This window comes from Mustela lutreola, chromosome X, assembly GCF_030435805.1.
Source record: "Mustela lutreola isolate mMusLut2 chromosome X, mMusLut2.pri, whole genome shotgun sequence".
Lineage (NCBI taxonomy): Eukaryota > Metazoa > Chordata > Mammalia > Carnivora > Mustelidae > Mustela > Mustela lutreola.
In genome coordinates, this window is record NC_081308.1 from 93985256 (window position 1) to 94000911 (window position 15656).

At 40.2% G+C, this 15656-nt stretch overlaps 1 protein-coding gene across 1 annotated transcript in view; it reads right to left on the minus strand.

Moving 5' to 3' along the window:
• GUCY2F (guanylate cyclase 2F, retinal) overlaps positions 1–15656 on the minus strand; it is a 97130-nt gene that overhangs the window by 44858 nt on the left and 36616 nt on the right. Inside the window, 2 exon segments of the mRNA XM_059156827.1 lie at positions 3690–3779; positions 9734–9865. Of these exon segments, the coding sequence (XP_059012810.1) occupies positions 3690–3779; positions 9734–9865 (222 nt within the window).

Here is a 15656-nt window from a genome sequence, read left to right on the forward strand (position 1 = left end):
GGGAGGTATGAATAAGTGGAGCACAGAGGATTTTTAGGGCATTAAAACTATTCTGCATGTTACTATTATGTAAATGTATAATGATACATGTCATTATACATTTGTCAAAGCCCACAGAAAATACAACACCAAGAATGAGCCCTAATGTAAACTATGGACTTCGGGTGATAATGATGTATCAAGGTGTCCATCAGTTATGATGAATGTACCACTCTGGTTCAGTATGTTAATAGTGGGGGAGGCCATGTGTGTAGTTTGGGCAGTGGGCATATGGGAACTCTGTACTTCCCATTCAATTTTGTTGTGAGCTTAAAATGGATTTTTAGAAAATTACTCATCTTTATTTAAAAAAAAAAAAGATAATTGCATTAGCTCTAGTGGAAGTTGATGGTGTTTTGGAGCAGGATGGTAATAGTTAAAATAAAGGAAAAGAACATTGGAGGTTGAAGGAGCATGGAAAAATCTCTGAAGTATGAATTGTAGAAAGCAAACTAACAAAGTATAATGGACTTAAAAGACAGTGGTAAAGAACATTTTAAGAAGAAAAACATGAATTTATAGTGAAAACAATATACCTTATTGCATGACTTTCTGCCACAATATTTAGCTATTCGAGTGCAGGCACAGTGAAAGTCAAGAGTTAAGATTGTCCAAGATCTGAATTTTGCAGATATGTTTGACCAGAAAGTGAGAAATAAGAATGTGTTCAAATGATGGCTTATGAAATCTAAAATTAACACAAAAGAAGACAAAAGAAGAGTTTGTGGGTTGGAAGAAAGCAGAGGTCAGTAGGCAGGAAGGCCTGATGTAAAATACAGGCACATATGAAACAAAAGGAGGTTACAGTCAGAGTATGATGTCTGAATCTATGATTTTGGAGGCAAAGCATTTTCAGTAGCAATTAGAGATGATGACAGAGCCCAGGGTATAATAACAGCAGTGGGTGGCCAAAGTGGAATGGAAAAAAAAATGACTAGAGATTACATGGCAAAAAACAAAGTAACCGAGGTATTAGGTGGCACAGGAAATATGCCAGACAGTTGCAGACGGTGGTGAAGAGCACGAGCCTGGGAGATACAACCTAAAAGATTTTCCTACATACAATTTTGCAGAAATTAAGGCCCTAAAGGGATGTTGAAAGTTATCAGTCCTTTGGCCTTCTGACTCCAAATGTTTGCCTTTCAACAACATCCATCTCACTGTGCAGGGCTCCTTTCTATAGCTGGCTCACCAAGATCTGCTTTCCAGTCTGGCTCCTAGTATCCAGTCTCAACATATTAACATCATGAAGGCACATAAGTTGGCAGTGTTGGACACACAGTGATGGCCCAGTGAGTTCTATCTCCTGCTTTATAAAAGTACTAGAAAGGAATTGGGGCCTTTCACATGATAAATTCTGGAAAACTCTGGCCTTGTCCCTAGAGCTCAGTTGCTATCTGCACCTGACATGGCCACATGAGTCAGTAAGGGGACATGTAAAAAGATGTTATGACAATAATGACAGCCAGTTTTCTCACTATTTAAGAATGGAGTCACAGTATGGAAAGGGGAAAGGACAAAATTAACTGTGGGATTCAGTTATAATTAGAAGCATTACTGTAAATTCATGGTTTCAGATAGATGATAGATAGATTTGAATAAAATTTAAATCGGTACATGCACATTGATATAAATAAATAAATAGTAGAAAAGGTAAGGCTCTTTCTAACAACACCGACTGATAAACACAGAAAGAATACTGGAGTTAGAAAATCAATGGGTACCTCTCAAACCAATATAAGACATTATGTGTTACTTAATTGAATTAAAATTTTTAAAATGTTTAAAAAAGAGAGAAAGAAAATCAATGGGTCCTAAAACTAGTGAGCAAATGTTTGATGAAAAACAAGATATTTACACAAGCTTAAAGTATCAGTTTCTAGATTATGTGCTAATTACAATGGGGAAAAGACAGTAACCATACTGGAGAGATTTAGTAGAGTTTGAAACCACCTAAACCAAGTAATCAAAATTAACATCACAATGTGACAATTGATATTGTATGCTTCCTGATAAAAAGTACTGAAAAGCATAACATCACTTTTGTAGTATTTTGGCTGAAGATACATAAACTAAATCTAACCACGAGGAACATGGGATAAACCCAAATTGAGAGACTATCTACCAAATCACTGATCTTAATTCTTCCAAAAATATCCAGGTGAAGAAAAAACAAAGAAAGGCAGAGAAACTGTTCCAAATGAAAGGCACTAAGGAGACAACTAACTATAATACGTGATCCTGGATTGGAAACTGGCCTGGGGAAAATTAGCTATCATTTATTTTGACCATTGATAAAATTAAAATATGGACAATAGTTATATATTATTATATTAATGTTTAATTTTCCAATTTTGATAGTTACACACAAGAATGCCTTTTAAAGGAAATACACACTGATGGATGTCTATACCTTACTTTGAAATGGTCCAGAAAAAATAATATACATAAGCTTACAGAGAATGAAAAGTGGGCAAAATGTGAACAATTGCTTAATCTGGGTAGGGTATACAGGAATTCCTTGAATTATTCTTGCAGCACTTCTATAAGTTTGAGAACATATCAAAATCAAAAATTACCCAAAAGTCATGGACACATTCTATCTTGGGTCAATACCTATCTTATTTCCTCTAAGTTGGACCCTGTTGGGCACCCAACTTTGAAGTTAGCTCTCTGTTTAGCATCCTGGATCATCAAACCAGTGTGGGATTGCCCATTCTAGCTCTGACGTTGATCGCCCTTCTGATTTCATCTCTCATTGTTTTAGTGTCAGCGCCAAGCATCAAAACCATACCTAAGAGAAATATCAAATCACAGCATCTCATCTGATCCCTGGAATACACCCTGTCCATGGTAAGCCACATATCTCCCATTTCCTCCTCTCCTTTGTTTTTTCACTTGTACAGTGCTTGGGATGTAGCAGGTGTCTGATTCATACCTGTTGGATTGATTTGAACTTGCCTGCTTCATAGATGTGAAGAAATCCATTATCACTTTCTAAAACTCCCACTCTTCTGAGTCTGAAGGAACCAGAGACAGTCTCTGTGAATCTTTTTATAGACTCAAAGCTCAAGAAGGAGCCAAGATTTTAAACAGTTTGGGTGGAATCCTCCCTTAAACAAACCACCCAAGGACTCTTTAAACAAAATCGGTGGGACTTGGGAAATCACCACTTTTCTTATGCAAGTCATAATTACAAGATAACTTTTCTAGGCCTGGCAACTGGAGATTCTGAATGACTATGGGATATGTACTTAATAATAATCATAATAGCAACCATTTTACAAAGAAGTTGTATGTCAGGAAATGCGCAAGATGCTATACATGTATTATCTCTTGTAATCCTCATGCCAAACCTGGAAGTAGACATTAATATACTTCCTTTACAAATAAGGAAAGTAAGACTCAGGGGTTTAGGTGACTTGCCTAAGTTAAAATAGCTCTTAAGTAAGTAGAGCTAGGAAGGGAGTCCTTCATGTCTCTTTGACTTCAGAGTCTATACTTCTGCCATAGCATCACATGGTCATATCAAGACAGTCGCAGTGTTCCCCACACTTACTTGTTAAGGGTCTTCCTAACAGCTGGTGTTAGTTACTTCGGAAAAAGGATTGGTTTTAGTGGGAATGTACATAAACAAGGATTTCTCATACCATTTCAAACATATCACTTGCACTGGATTTGATGGACTTAAGGTCTCCAAAACCTCCAAAGGGGAACTTTTTCAGCCACACCCAATCACCCTAGAAAGAAAAGGCAGAGAAGAGTGATGAGACTTAGTTGCCAACAGCTCTAGAGCAATGTCCCTTCCATATGAAGGGCTTATAATCAGACCATCAACTCAAACAGGCTTTGTTCTTCCTCCATCACACTCCACCACATGGACACACTGTGTCTGAGCTAAAAATGAGGTCACTCAGGGACAGCAGGGTGGCTCAGTTGGCTGAACATCAGACTCCTAATTTCGCCTCAGGTTATGAACTCAGGGTGATGAGCCCAGCGTCAGACTCCATGCTCCTCGGGGAGTCTGCTTGAGTCTCCCTCTGGCCCTCCCCCACAATCACTCTCTCTCTCTGTTCTAGTAAATAGATAGTTGATAGATAGATAGATGATAGATAAATCAAATCTTTACAAAGGAGGTCATGCAGAGAAATGAAAGGTAAAAATTCCAGTTAACTCAAGACAGGCAAACCACAGCAGGTAGGCAGACTTCAGAAAAGGAAAGTTATCACTCTCTGCAATGACTCCTTTCACTAACTGTAGAAAGTGCTAGGTCATTTCACTTATTCATACCTAAGTGGTGTAGTACTGGGTTCACCACAATTAATGATGATGGTTGGTGGTTGCAATTCTTACTGCCTTCAGGCATCCATGGTGGGAGATGTAATGCAGCAAACATTTTTCTGCATTTACCTTGCTCCATTTCTCTCCTGTGGGACAGGCCATTTTGGGGGCCTCTTGTGCTTCAATCATAAACCAGTTGGTTTTAGTGTAGATTAAACATTTCTTATTTGGATGCACAAATGTACTACTTTAGTAATATGAGTAAGCTAGACCCTTTCAGAAGTCTACTTCTGACTTTTTAAGTACAAAGCCGCTATTTCTAAGGCTGCTGTCAAGTCAAAAACAATTATTTTATTGTCTTTACTTTAACATCACCTGATTGATAATTTTCTTCTCTGTTCATAGCCTCAAGGACTAATCAGTCATCAAGCCCTATTTCGTTTCTGTCCAACCCAATTTTTTTTTAGAAAAGCAATACAAATACAGATTCCTTTTTCTCCCTGATAATAATAATAATGCCTTGCATTTGCACAGCGCTCTTTACCCTTCAAAGTGCTTTCACATCTATTACCAAGAGCCTGGAGATTCCATTTCAGGCTGCATCAAATTGTCGGCAAGGAGAGATAATAAAACAGAGAGCTCTGTGCAGTCAAATTCCAGGAATAGAGTGTAAGCATTCTCTTATTAAGGAATATATCCAGCTGTGGCACTGCATCTGGAGACCTGCCAGAGGCAAAGGCTAATAATGGGAGCTGCGGGCATCTGAGTTCCACGCCCACACTCTGGGTTAGAGGGCATCTTCGAGCTGAGGAGCTTGAAACCCTTTAACTAGGGAATGGCTCTTGGAGGTCTTTGGCAGCTGAACAGAACTGTGCCAGCCAGGCTCAGTGCCCACAGAGTCCAGCAAGGTTAGTCCAGGATCCGCACCTGCCTGCAGCAAAATGGCCAAGCATGAAAGGCAGCCTTCCTGGTCTCTTGCTGGGAAATTCTCTGAGCCTGGTCCCAGGCCAGCTGCATCACGGTCACCTGGGAACTGGTTAGAAAAGCTGAGTCTCAGGCTCCAGCCCACATTTAACTTCCTTAATCATAGGAGTCAGGAGGGCCAGGTCAGAGCTCGAGCTCAAAGGCTTAGCCTTCAGGGGACTTTGCCCTCTACAGGTCTCAAAGCCAAGGTTTCAGCCGAAAGACAAAAATTCTAACTGGGAATTCACAAAACCAGCAACATGCGGGATATAGTGGAGGGCAATAAAGCCTTTCCAGCACCTTTGCAACCATTTTCCATGGCCCCTGGTCACTACTAGCTGTTAAGGCACCTTTGTGCTAATTAGAAAGGGTGTTTTCCCACAAGGAACAATGAATAAACAAATCAACATGTGAGAATATAATTTTACAGCTGGTGGCAGTTGGGCGATGTTGGGCGGCAGCCCTGGTTGAAAACATACATGCATGTGCCATGCCTTCATTTACTCTTACATCCTCCAGATACCACGGAACACATTCCACTGGCAGCATGGCTGGTCTGCATACCACCAACCCCTGCCTGCCAGGTGGAGCCTCTTTGTCAGGTTTGGAGTCAGGCTGTAGAAGTGGAGGAGAGAAGCTGAAATTGGACCTCCAAGATTATTAGGCAGAAGAAAGGAGTAACCTCAAAAAACTCCTGGAAAATAGTCAAGGTAGCATATAATCAGGTGCACATATGTTTTATTTTACCAGTGGCTATGTATGTGCATAGTGGAGTGTACACATATAAATGTAGCTATGAGAACTAAACCCCACTGCCCTGTTTCTGAGCTAGGCTGGAGGTCAGAACCTCTCTGCCCAACCCTGCACCCCTCTAAGTTAGTACATGTCTGTAATGTGAATAGTACCCTCTTAAATACGGGTGCCCTTGTGCAGTGCACAACCTGACATCAGGACTTGCAACCCTAACTCTGCCTCTGACCAGTACCTGATACTGTCTTCCTGGAGTCAGCTTTATTATAGAGAGGGGATAGCCTCTCTCTGGCTTATTACCTTTTAGAGATCATTAAGCCGAGCCTTTTTCTCCCCCCAGCCAGATCATCAAATTTGAGAGCTGGAAAGGGTCTTGGGTATCCCTGTTCTAATCCCTTCGTATTTTGGTAAAGAAAGTGAAGTCTAAAGAGATGAAGTGACTTGCCCAACGTCAGAAGGCTAGGTAGTAACAGAACCAAGGTCTCTTCCCCTTTCCACTTTCTACTTTATTGCTCTTTTCTCTCATGGCTTTCTTTGGTTTGGAGATTTGTGTGTATTTATTTCAAGATTGAAATAGTTCCCACAAACTTTATAAGCAGATTTTTACTGAGTCTGTGTGTGTTCTACTTCATGAATAATGAGGAAAAGGAAGGAAACAGGCAGGTTTTATCTTCACCACACATGCATTATTTGTTTTGTTTTTTCTTTTAAGAGAGAGAATGATAAAATACTTCATTCATCATTCAGTTTTTAATTAAGAGGAAGAAACATCCAACTCTAGCCACTAAAGTTTTTAGAAGTAATTTAAAGTCCATCAGTTTTGCACTAAGGCCATGGAGCATTAACTAAGAGTCAAGAGAACTAGGTCCTGGATCTGGCTGTGCCTTAAATTCAGGAGTGGCCTCAGAGCAACCACTTAGTAGGTCTGAGGCCCAGTTTTCTAATGGACAGAGCTAGACAATTCTGTGATGAGAGAAGTGGTTGGTGGAAAGGAGACGTTGGGGGTGCATGGAGACAGAGCTCTAGGAGATATAGAAGAAGGTGAGAAAATAGAAGAAAAAAGGCTCTGGGAAAGGAAGATGATGGGGAGGCTGTTCAGGGAAAGGGGTGAGAGAAAGGAGACAAAGAAGGAAACATAGAGAGAGTTTGAGAGGCAGAAGGAGTCAGAGATTAATAAGAGGGAGGGTAAGTTCAGTGGGTTCTTGCTGAGCCTATCAGGGTTGCATTCATGCCAACCTCACCCTCTCCCCTAGACTGTGGCTATCAGAGCAGACAGTGCTATGTTCCCACCATATCTGGGGGAGTTTTCTCTTCCCAGCGGTCTGCTCACCTGGCTTTCCTATCCTCTCTCAAAGAGGATCTATGAAAGAAGGGTGGATTTTCTGGTGCGGTTGCTAAGGTAGGGACGCATCTCTGTGTGCAATCAAAGTGGGAATCACTGATAGAAGTTCCTGTCCTTTGGGGAAGCCTGTCCTTTGCTATTAGTCATCTGCTCCTCCAGGCCCATTGGCTGGAACTTGCAGATCTTCCAGTGACAATTCTTATGAAAAACTGATTTATTTCACACAGAATCAAGATAACGGATCTTCTTTAAAACATTCCCAACAGAGGACAGTTTCAGAAAGCAAATTGAACCTCTGTTTGATCTGTTGATTCAATTAACTTACACTTCTTCCTACAGTTCTCTTCAGCCCTAGCCAGGCAGTTTTCCTCTTCTGTGGTATTCCTTCACACCCTGCCATCAGCCCAATCTCGACTTCATAGTGTGGTATTATTCTCACTAACACCCTTCTTTTGTGCAGATAAAGGCTCCCTTTGGCCTCCACTGTTGAGAAATCCTCATGCTCTGACTGAACCATAGTCATTATGGGAACTAATTCAACTCTCTGCCTCCTTCCAAGAGGTGGAAATATCTGACAGATTCTTATAGGCCAGTTATGTACAGATGTTTATTTTTTCCCTTTCTCAATTCTACACTATAACCTTCTGTCTCCACCAAACAAAACATACCACAACTCGATACATAAATTCTTCCATAGCGTCAGAGAGTCATATAGCATATCTGAGCCAGAAGAAGCCTTCAAGATCTCTTAATCCATCTATCCCCAGCCCTGGCTACACACATAGGGAATCTTGAAAAAAATTCCAATGCCTGAGCCCACCCCATACCAACCAATCATAGTTACTAGTGGCAGAAGCTATGCACAGATATGTTTTTCAGGTTTCCATGGAGATTCCAACGAGTATCCATGATTAAAAATTTGGTTCAACCCCCTCATTTTACAGATAAAAACCCAAGAGACCACCCTAGATTACTGAAATTTATTTCAGAATCTTAGCAGTGTCCTTATACTCATAAAGCCATCAGTCCACTGCATTTGACATTTAAAAGTTATGTGATTATCTTGGTTTTGGTCTTTGAGAGAGTAGAGCTGTCAATTCCCCAAAACCGCAAGTTTACACTTGAAGCAAATCTCCTCTTTGAGTCAATGAGCTTCAAGGCAAGATCCGGAGGTTTCCTGCTACAAATTTAAGTCAGAGCCCTCAGGTACACTGAGCAAATATATATCATACCAATCTTGGCGTTTTAAGCATCTGGCAATTATTTGGCCAATGGAGGAGAACACTCACTCGGAACATTCAATACGTTCGACAGTCAAAAAACTCATTCTGTCCAGTTTTGGACTTTCTTTGTAGTTACTATTGAAGATGAAAGTGTTTGCTGCTTTTGGGAGTATCTTCAAACAAAACAAGGAAAGCACACTGGGAAGACATCACTTAGGAGGGACTAGTTTCCCTCTTGCCCCCTGCTTAACTCTTTCCTGCTGAGAAGAAACAGTTCATCTCTCCAGCTGTTGCAAGATTTGTTCTGGTTGCCAAATTCCAGTATCTAAGAAAAAGGGGCCAGGAGCGGCCTCTTAAACTTGAAAGACAGAAACTTAAGTGAAATTAAAAAAAAATTTCCATTTTACACAGCAGGTCACCTGTTACTCCAATAGAGAGCACAGGCTGAGGAAAAAAAAGAAATAATTTTTAAAAGATTTCAGTAATATCAGAGGATAACAGGTATAGGAAGAACAACTAGAATTTGAAGAGAAGGGTTTGCCCAAAACTTTACACAAACATATTTCTAGACATTCCATCACAAACAGGTGTCTCAGGAAGTCAGGAAGTCATTTCTTTTATTATTATACTCTATTTCTAGAATAAATGACATGATAAACTGCATGGATCTCCCGACTTTTTTTTAGGATTTTAATTTTTTTTTAATTATTTATGACAGAGAGAGATAGTGAGAGAGGTAACACAAGCAAGGGGGAGCTGGAGAGGAAGAAGCAGGCTCCCCACTGAGCAGGGAGCCTGATATGGGGTTCTATCCCAGGATCCTGGGATCACGACCCAAGCCAAAGGCAGATGCTTAACTGACTGAGCCACCCAAGCACCCCCTGACTATTTTTTCACATGCACAATAAATAGATGGATTTGAAAGATTAATGAAATCATAAATAAGTAGACCAGTTGCTGAGGAAAATCATTGTTCAAAAGATTAGCGAAACAAGTCCCTGAGTGGATAGCGAACAAAAAACTGGAAAGATTTTCCAAAAGCCTCAATATTTTTACCCAAAGACTAAGTCCTAAATCGCTGTCTCATTTTAAAAACCAAGAAGGCAGCAGATAAGATAGCTGTTGGATAGCCTACCTCATAAATGGATATGTTGGAGTTTTCATAGGTAGCTGGAGTTAGACTCCCTGAGGAAAAGGGGAACCTTGGAAACCTTCCACTTTGGACTTCTGAGGTGATCTGGAAGCTTACACTGGTAAAACTTCCTCTCTGTGAAAGGATTAGGAAAACAAGGTTATAAATAAAACTCCCATGATTTACAGTCAATGTGATACAACACATCAATAAAAGAAAGAACAAGAACCATATGATACTCTCAATAGATGCTGAAAAAGCATTTGACAAAGTACAGCATCCCTTCCTGATCAAAACTCTTCAAAGTGTAGGGATAGAGGGCACATACCTCAATATCATCAAAGCCATCTATGAAAAACCCACCGCAAATATCATTCTCAATGGAGAAAAACTGAAAGCTTTTCCACTAAGGTCAGGAACACGGCAGGGATGTCCATTATCATCACTGCTTTTCAACATAGTACTAGAAGTCCTGGCCTCAGCAATCAGACAACAAAAGGAAATTAAAGACATCCAAATCGGCAAAGAAGAAGTCAAATTATCACTCTTCGCAGATGATATGATACTATATGTGGAAAAACCAAAAGACTCCACTCCAAAACTGCTAGAACTTGTACAGGAATTCAATAAAGTGTCAGGATATAAAATCAATGCACAGAAATCAGTTGCATTTCTCTACACCAACAACAAGACAGAAGAAAGAGATATTAAGGAGTCAATCCCATTTACAATTGCACCCCAAACCATAAGATACCTAGGAATAAACCTAACCAAAGAGGCTAAGAATCTATACTCAGAAAACTATAAAGTACTCATGAAAGAAATTGAGGAAGACACAAAGAAATGGAAAAATGTTCCATGCTCCTGGATGAAAGAATAAATATTGTGAAAATGTCTATGCTACCTAAAGCGATCTACACATTTAATGCAATTCCTATCAAAGTACCATCCATCTTTTTCAAAGAAATGGAACAAATAATTCTAAAATTTATATGGAACCAGAAAAGACCTTGAATAGCCAAAGGGATATTGAAAAAGAAAGCCAAAGTTGGTGGCATCACAATTCCGGACTTCAAGCTCTATTACAAAGCTGTCATCATCAAGACAGTATGGTACTGGCACAAAAACAGACACATAGATCAATGGAACAGAATAGAGAGCCCAGAAATAGACTCTCAACTCTATGGTCAACTAATCTTCGACAAAGCAGGAAAGAATGTCCAATGGAAAAAAGACAGCCTCTTCAATAAATGGTGTTGGGACAATTGGGCAGCCACATGCAGAAAAATGAAATTGGACCATTTCCTTACACCACACACAAAAATAGACTCAAAATGGATGAAGGACCTCAATGTGCGAAAGGAATCCATCAAAATCCTTGAGGAGAAAACAGGCAGCAACCTCTTCGACCTCAGCCGCAGCAACATCTTCCTAGGAACATCGCCAAAGGCAAGGGAAGCAAGGGCAAAAATGAACTATTGGGATTTCATCAAGATCAAAAGCTTTTGCACTGCAAAGGAAACAGTTAACAAAATCAAAAGACAACTGACAGAATGGGAGAAGATATTTGCAAACAACATATCAGATAAAGGACTAGTGTCCAAAATCTATAAAGAACTTAGCAAACTCAACACCCAAAGAACAAATAATCCAATCAAGAAATGGGCAGAGGTGGGGCGCCTGGGTGGCTCAGTGGATTAAGACGCTGCCTTCGGCTCAGGTCATGATCTCAGTGTCCTGGGATCGAGCCCCGCATCAGGCTCTTTGCTCAGCAGGAGCCTGCTTCTTTCTCTCTCTCTGCCTGACTCTCTGCCTACTTGTGATCTCTCTCTCTGTCAAATAAATAAATAAAATCTTTAAAAAAAAAAAAAAAAGAAATGGGCAGAGGACATGAACAGACATTTCTGCAAAGAAGACATCCAGATGGCCAAGAGACACATGAAAAAGTACTCCATATCACTCGGCATCAGGGAAATACAAATCAAAACCGCAATGAGATATCACCTCACACCAGTCAGAATGGCTAAAATCAACAAGTCAGGAAATGACAGATGCTGGCGAGGATGCGGAGAAAGGGGAACCCTCCTACACTGTTGGTGGGAATGCAAGCTGGTGCAGCCACTCTGGAAAACAGCATGGAGGTTCCTCAAAATGTTGGAAAATAGAACTGCCCTATGACCCAGCAATTGCACTACTGGGTATTTACCCTAAAGATACAAACGTAGTGATCCGAAGGGGCACGTGCACCCGAATGTTTATAGCAGCAATGTCCACAATAGCCAAACTATGGAAAGAACCTAGATGTCCATCAACAGATGAATGGATCAAGAAGGTGTGGTATATATACACAATGGAATACTATGCAGCCATCAAAAGAAATGAAATCTTGCCATTTGCGACAACATGGATGGGACTAGAGCGTATCATGCTTAGTGAAATAAGTCAAGCAGAGAAAGACAACTATCATATGATCTCCCTGATATGAGGAAGTGGTGATGCAACATGGGGGCTTAAGTGGGTAGGAGAAGAATCAATGAAACAAGGTGGGATTGGGAGGGAGACAAACCATAAGTGACTCTTAATCTCACAAAACAAACTGAGGGTTGCTGGGGGAAGGGGTGTTGGGAGAAGGGGGGTGGGGTTATGGACATTGGGGAGGGTATGTGCTTTGGTGAGTGCTGTGAAGTGTGTAAACCTGGCAATTCACAGACCTGTACCCCTGGGGATAAAAATATATGTTTATAAAAAACTAAAAAAAATTAATTAAAAAAAAAAACTCCCATGATTTAGGACAAAGCAATGAACTGTGGTATAGATACTTGTCTCATCTGGCTTTCTTTTTTCTTTTTTTTTCCCTCAGATAGTAACTATATGAGTTGAACTTTGTAAACATGAGGTTAATTTTCCCATCCCCCAGCACAACTTTTTTAAGGCTAGGTTTGTTATCATGCTTCACCTCTGTATACCATGAAAGAAAGGTAAATGTTCGTAGGTACCTCCATCTCCTAGAAAGGATTTGATCTCTGATTTGGGGGATGCTTGGGTGGCTCCATCAGTGAAGCATCTCCCTTTGGCTCAGGTCATGACTCCAGGGTCATGGGAAAAAGTGGGGGTCTGCTTCTCCCTCTCCTTCTGCACCACACTTCTCCCTCTCTCACAGACTCTCTTTCTCTCTCAAATGAATAAATTAAAGAATGTTTTAAAAAGGAATCAGAAATTGGGGGGGGGCAGAGAAGAACACCAGTCATAATTTAATCTGGGATCCTCACTCAATAGACAAAAATAAGAACACAAGCATCTATCATTTTGGAAAAAATCAATAGCAGAACTAGCACATAATCCCACTCTTCTGGCTCTCACGCCTGGCTCATTTTGTTATGCCATCTTGAATGGCAGCCTTCCTTGTGCAGGCAAGATTAATGGCAGAAGGTATCCCAGAAAGCAATAAGACAGTAGAGAGTGAGTAGATCGTCTGCCCATGATTTATGAGTCTGATGCTTAAACAGACCAAGTTCCTTAACCTTGATTTGTTAACTTGTACACATAAGTCTGGTAAAAGAGGACCAGGAAGTGCACCATTGAATGACAAGAGGAAGAGTTATCTGTAATCTGTAGTAACCTTTAAAATCGACCAGCTTTATCTTCAACTAAACCAGCAGACTTATTTCATATGAAAAAAATCATAAATCAACGTGTTCCTCATATTCTTCTCCAGGTCTCCAAATGTGCCTTTCTTGAAATTACAGTGATTCAGAGCTATTATTGTGTAGGCTAGCCCCCACACCCTTCAAACTCTAACACCCTCATTTTACAACAAGGAAATATAGACCTAGTGAGGGCTATCGGCACTGGAAGAGGAACATGGAAGTTACCATTCTCAGTCTTGTGTTTTTTCGAATGCACCACACTCTGTTTCACTCTTGCTTGCGAATAAAAATAAATCTTAAGTACTTTCACATACTCTGCTCTTAATGGTCTTTGATAAACTAAAGATAACTAGTCGATTTAGCCCTGAGTTAAGTTCATTCTATCAAGACAAGACTATCACGAAGTTCCAAGGCACTAGTAAACTATACCCAGCTCCTAATGTGTTGAGATCCCAACAGCTTGCAATTCAGACAAGATGTAAAACTTGACTCTTCACATAACCCTTGCATCAACCTGAACTCTCCTCAACAGAGCGAGGCCAGGGAGGAATCTACTTCTCTTTCATTCCTTATTTTCATATCTCAGCAGGAGCACTTAGATCTGTATATTGAGACATAGACCTCTGCATGAAGGGGCACAGGAGAGAGCAAGAGAATCTGCCAAAATCCACATACATTTGGGCTTCAGCTTTACTTTCTTCTAAAAACTTCCTTTCCTGACCTGACTTCTATTGACCTGCCAATTTTTCTAGACTTGATTAATTTTATATTCACCAAGAGTTTATACTTTCATACATTCCATTTGGATGGAATTCTTGGCTTGGCTTCTTGACTGATTAGACACAGCCAGCTGCAAGTTTGTGACCACACAGCGATTTGGGAAAATGTACACTTCCCCTACCTTTTCCTATCAGAAACTGATACAAGCCAAATGCCAAAAAGGATCTGGAGTTCAAGAACTATGTTTAGAATAATGCCATCCTTTTCCACCAGGGCCAAAATAGTAAAAAAATAAAATAAAATAAACATTCCCTATAAGGCTATCAGTCCCTGTTGCTCTTCATTTTTCTCACTTATGCAGTGAAAAGTGATTATTGGTTGTGGTTTTTTCCTCTCTCACTACACCAAAATGTATGCACAAGTGAACGAAAGGATCTGTCATCGTGAGCAAGATTTTAAAAACTTGGGTACTTTGTTCATCTGAAAGCAGCCCTATCCTGTTATCTTTGGTGATTTCTTGCAACGCTGTACAAAACCCAAACATGTTTTGTGTCTCGGTAGGAAAGAGAGAAGGGTAGAGGGAGCTTTTCCACACTTCACTGGACTATTGCAAGGCCTCTGCAAAGAGAGAGTTAATTCAGCCCGAAATCGATCTGTGTTTGTTGCTTTGACACTTGAGAGCCAAAACTTCGAGGCAATGGGCATGAACTGAATACCATCCCAGAAGTGGGATTTTTAAAAACAGGTTTATTGCTCTTGACCACTTTAGTAAAGATTGCTACATTTAGAACGATGACTTCTAATCACCTGCTTTTACTACAGATTACCCATTTCTGGATAATATCTTGTCATAGAAGTAACTACTTGTTTTCTCAGTATCAGGTTATCTATCAGAGCTTGCACTCCAGTATCTGCCTCTTCTGATGAAGATCAGAAATTTCATAGGAGGCATATGAGGTATGACAAATCCAGACAAATTCTATCACCCTGAGTGAGTTCCAGGGTCCTCTAATGGCTTCAAAAATAGAGACTAACATCAGTACATCTTTATGGAATGAGGGTGGAATGTACCTTTCAGCCACAGTGATAATTTTGGCATTTAGCAGTACATTTCCAGGAACATGATATCAACCTTACAAAAAAAAAAAAATAGATGACTAAAACAAATCAGAGTTAGGGTTGTAACTGAGAATTAAGCTAAACAGCTGAACATTTCATCTGGTTCCAACTGCACAGAGTATTGCCATGTAATCCCATCATCACCCAACCAACTAGTTCAAGTATACCTTTCTCGGCCACGTTTACACAAATGATCAGTTTGGTCACAGAGATCCTGAATTCTCAGACCTGGTATACTGGTTTAGTAAAAGTAAATGTCACATGGGGACAAATAGGATGTGCTTTGCATTCTCTCCTTATATCCTGCTACCACTATACTAGAATTTGGACTAGCAAATGTCTTCATTTTGGCCACATACACTAGGCACAAAGAGACAACCTCTCCCGTTACTACTACAGTTGACAAAACTCTTCCTCATGCTTTCTTTTTTTTTTTTTTT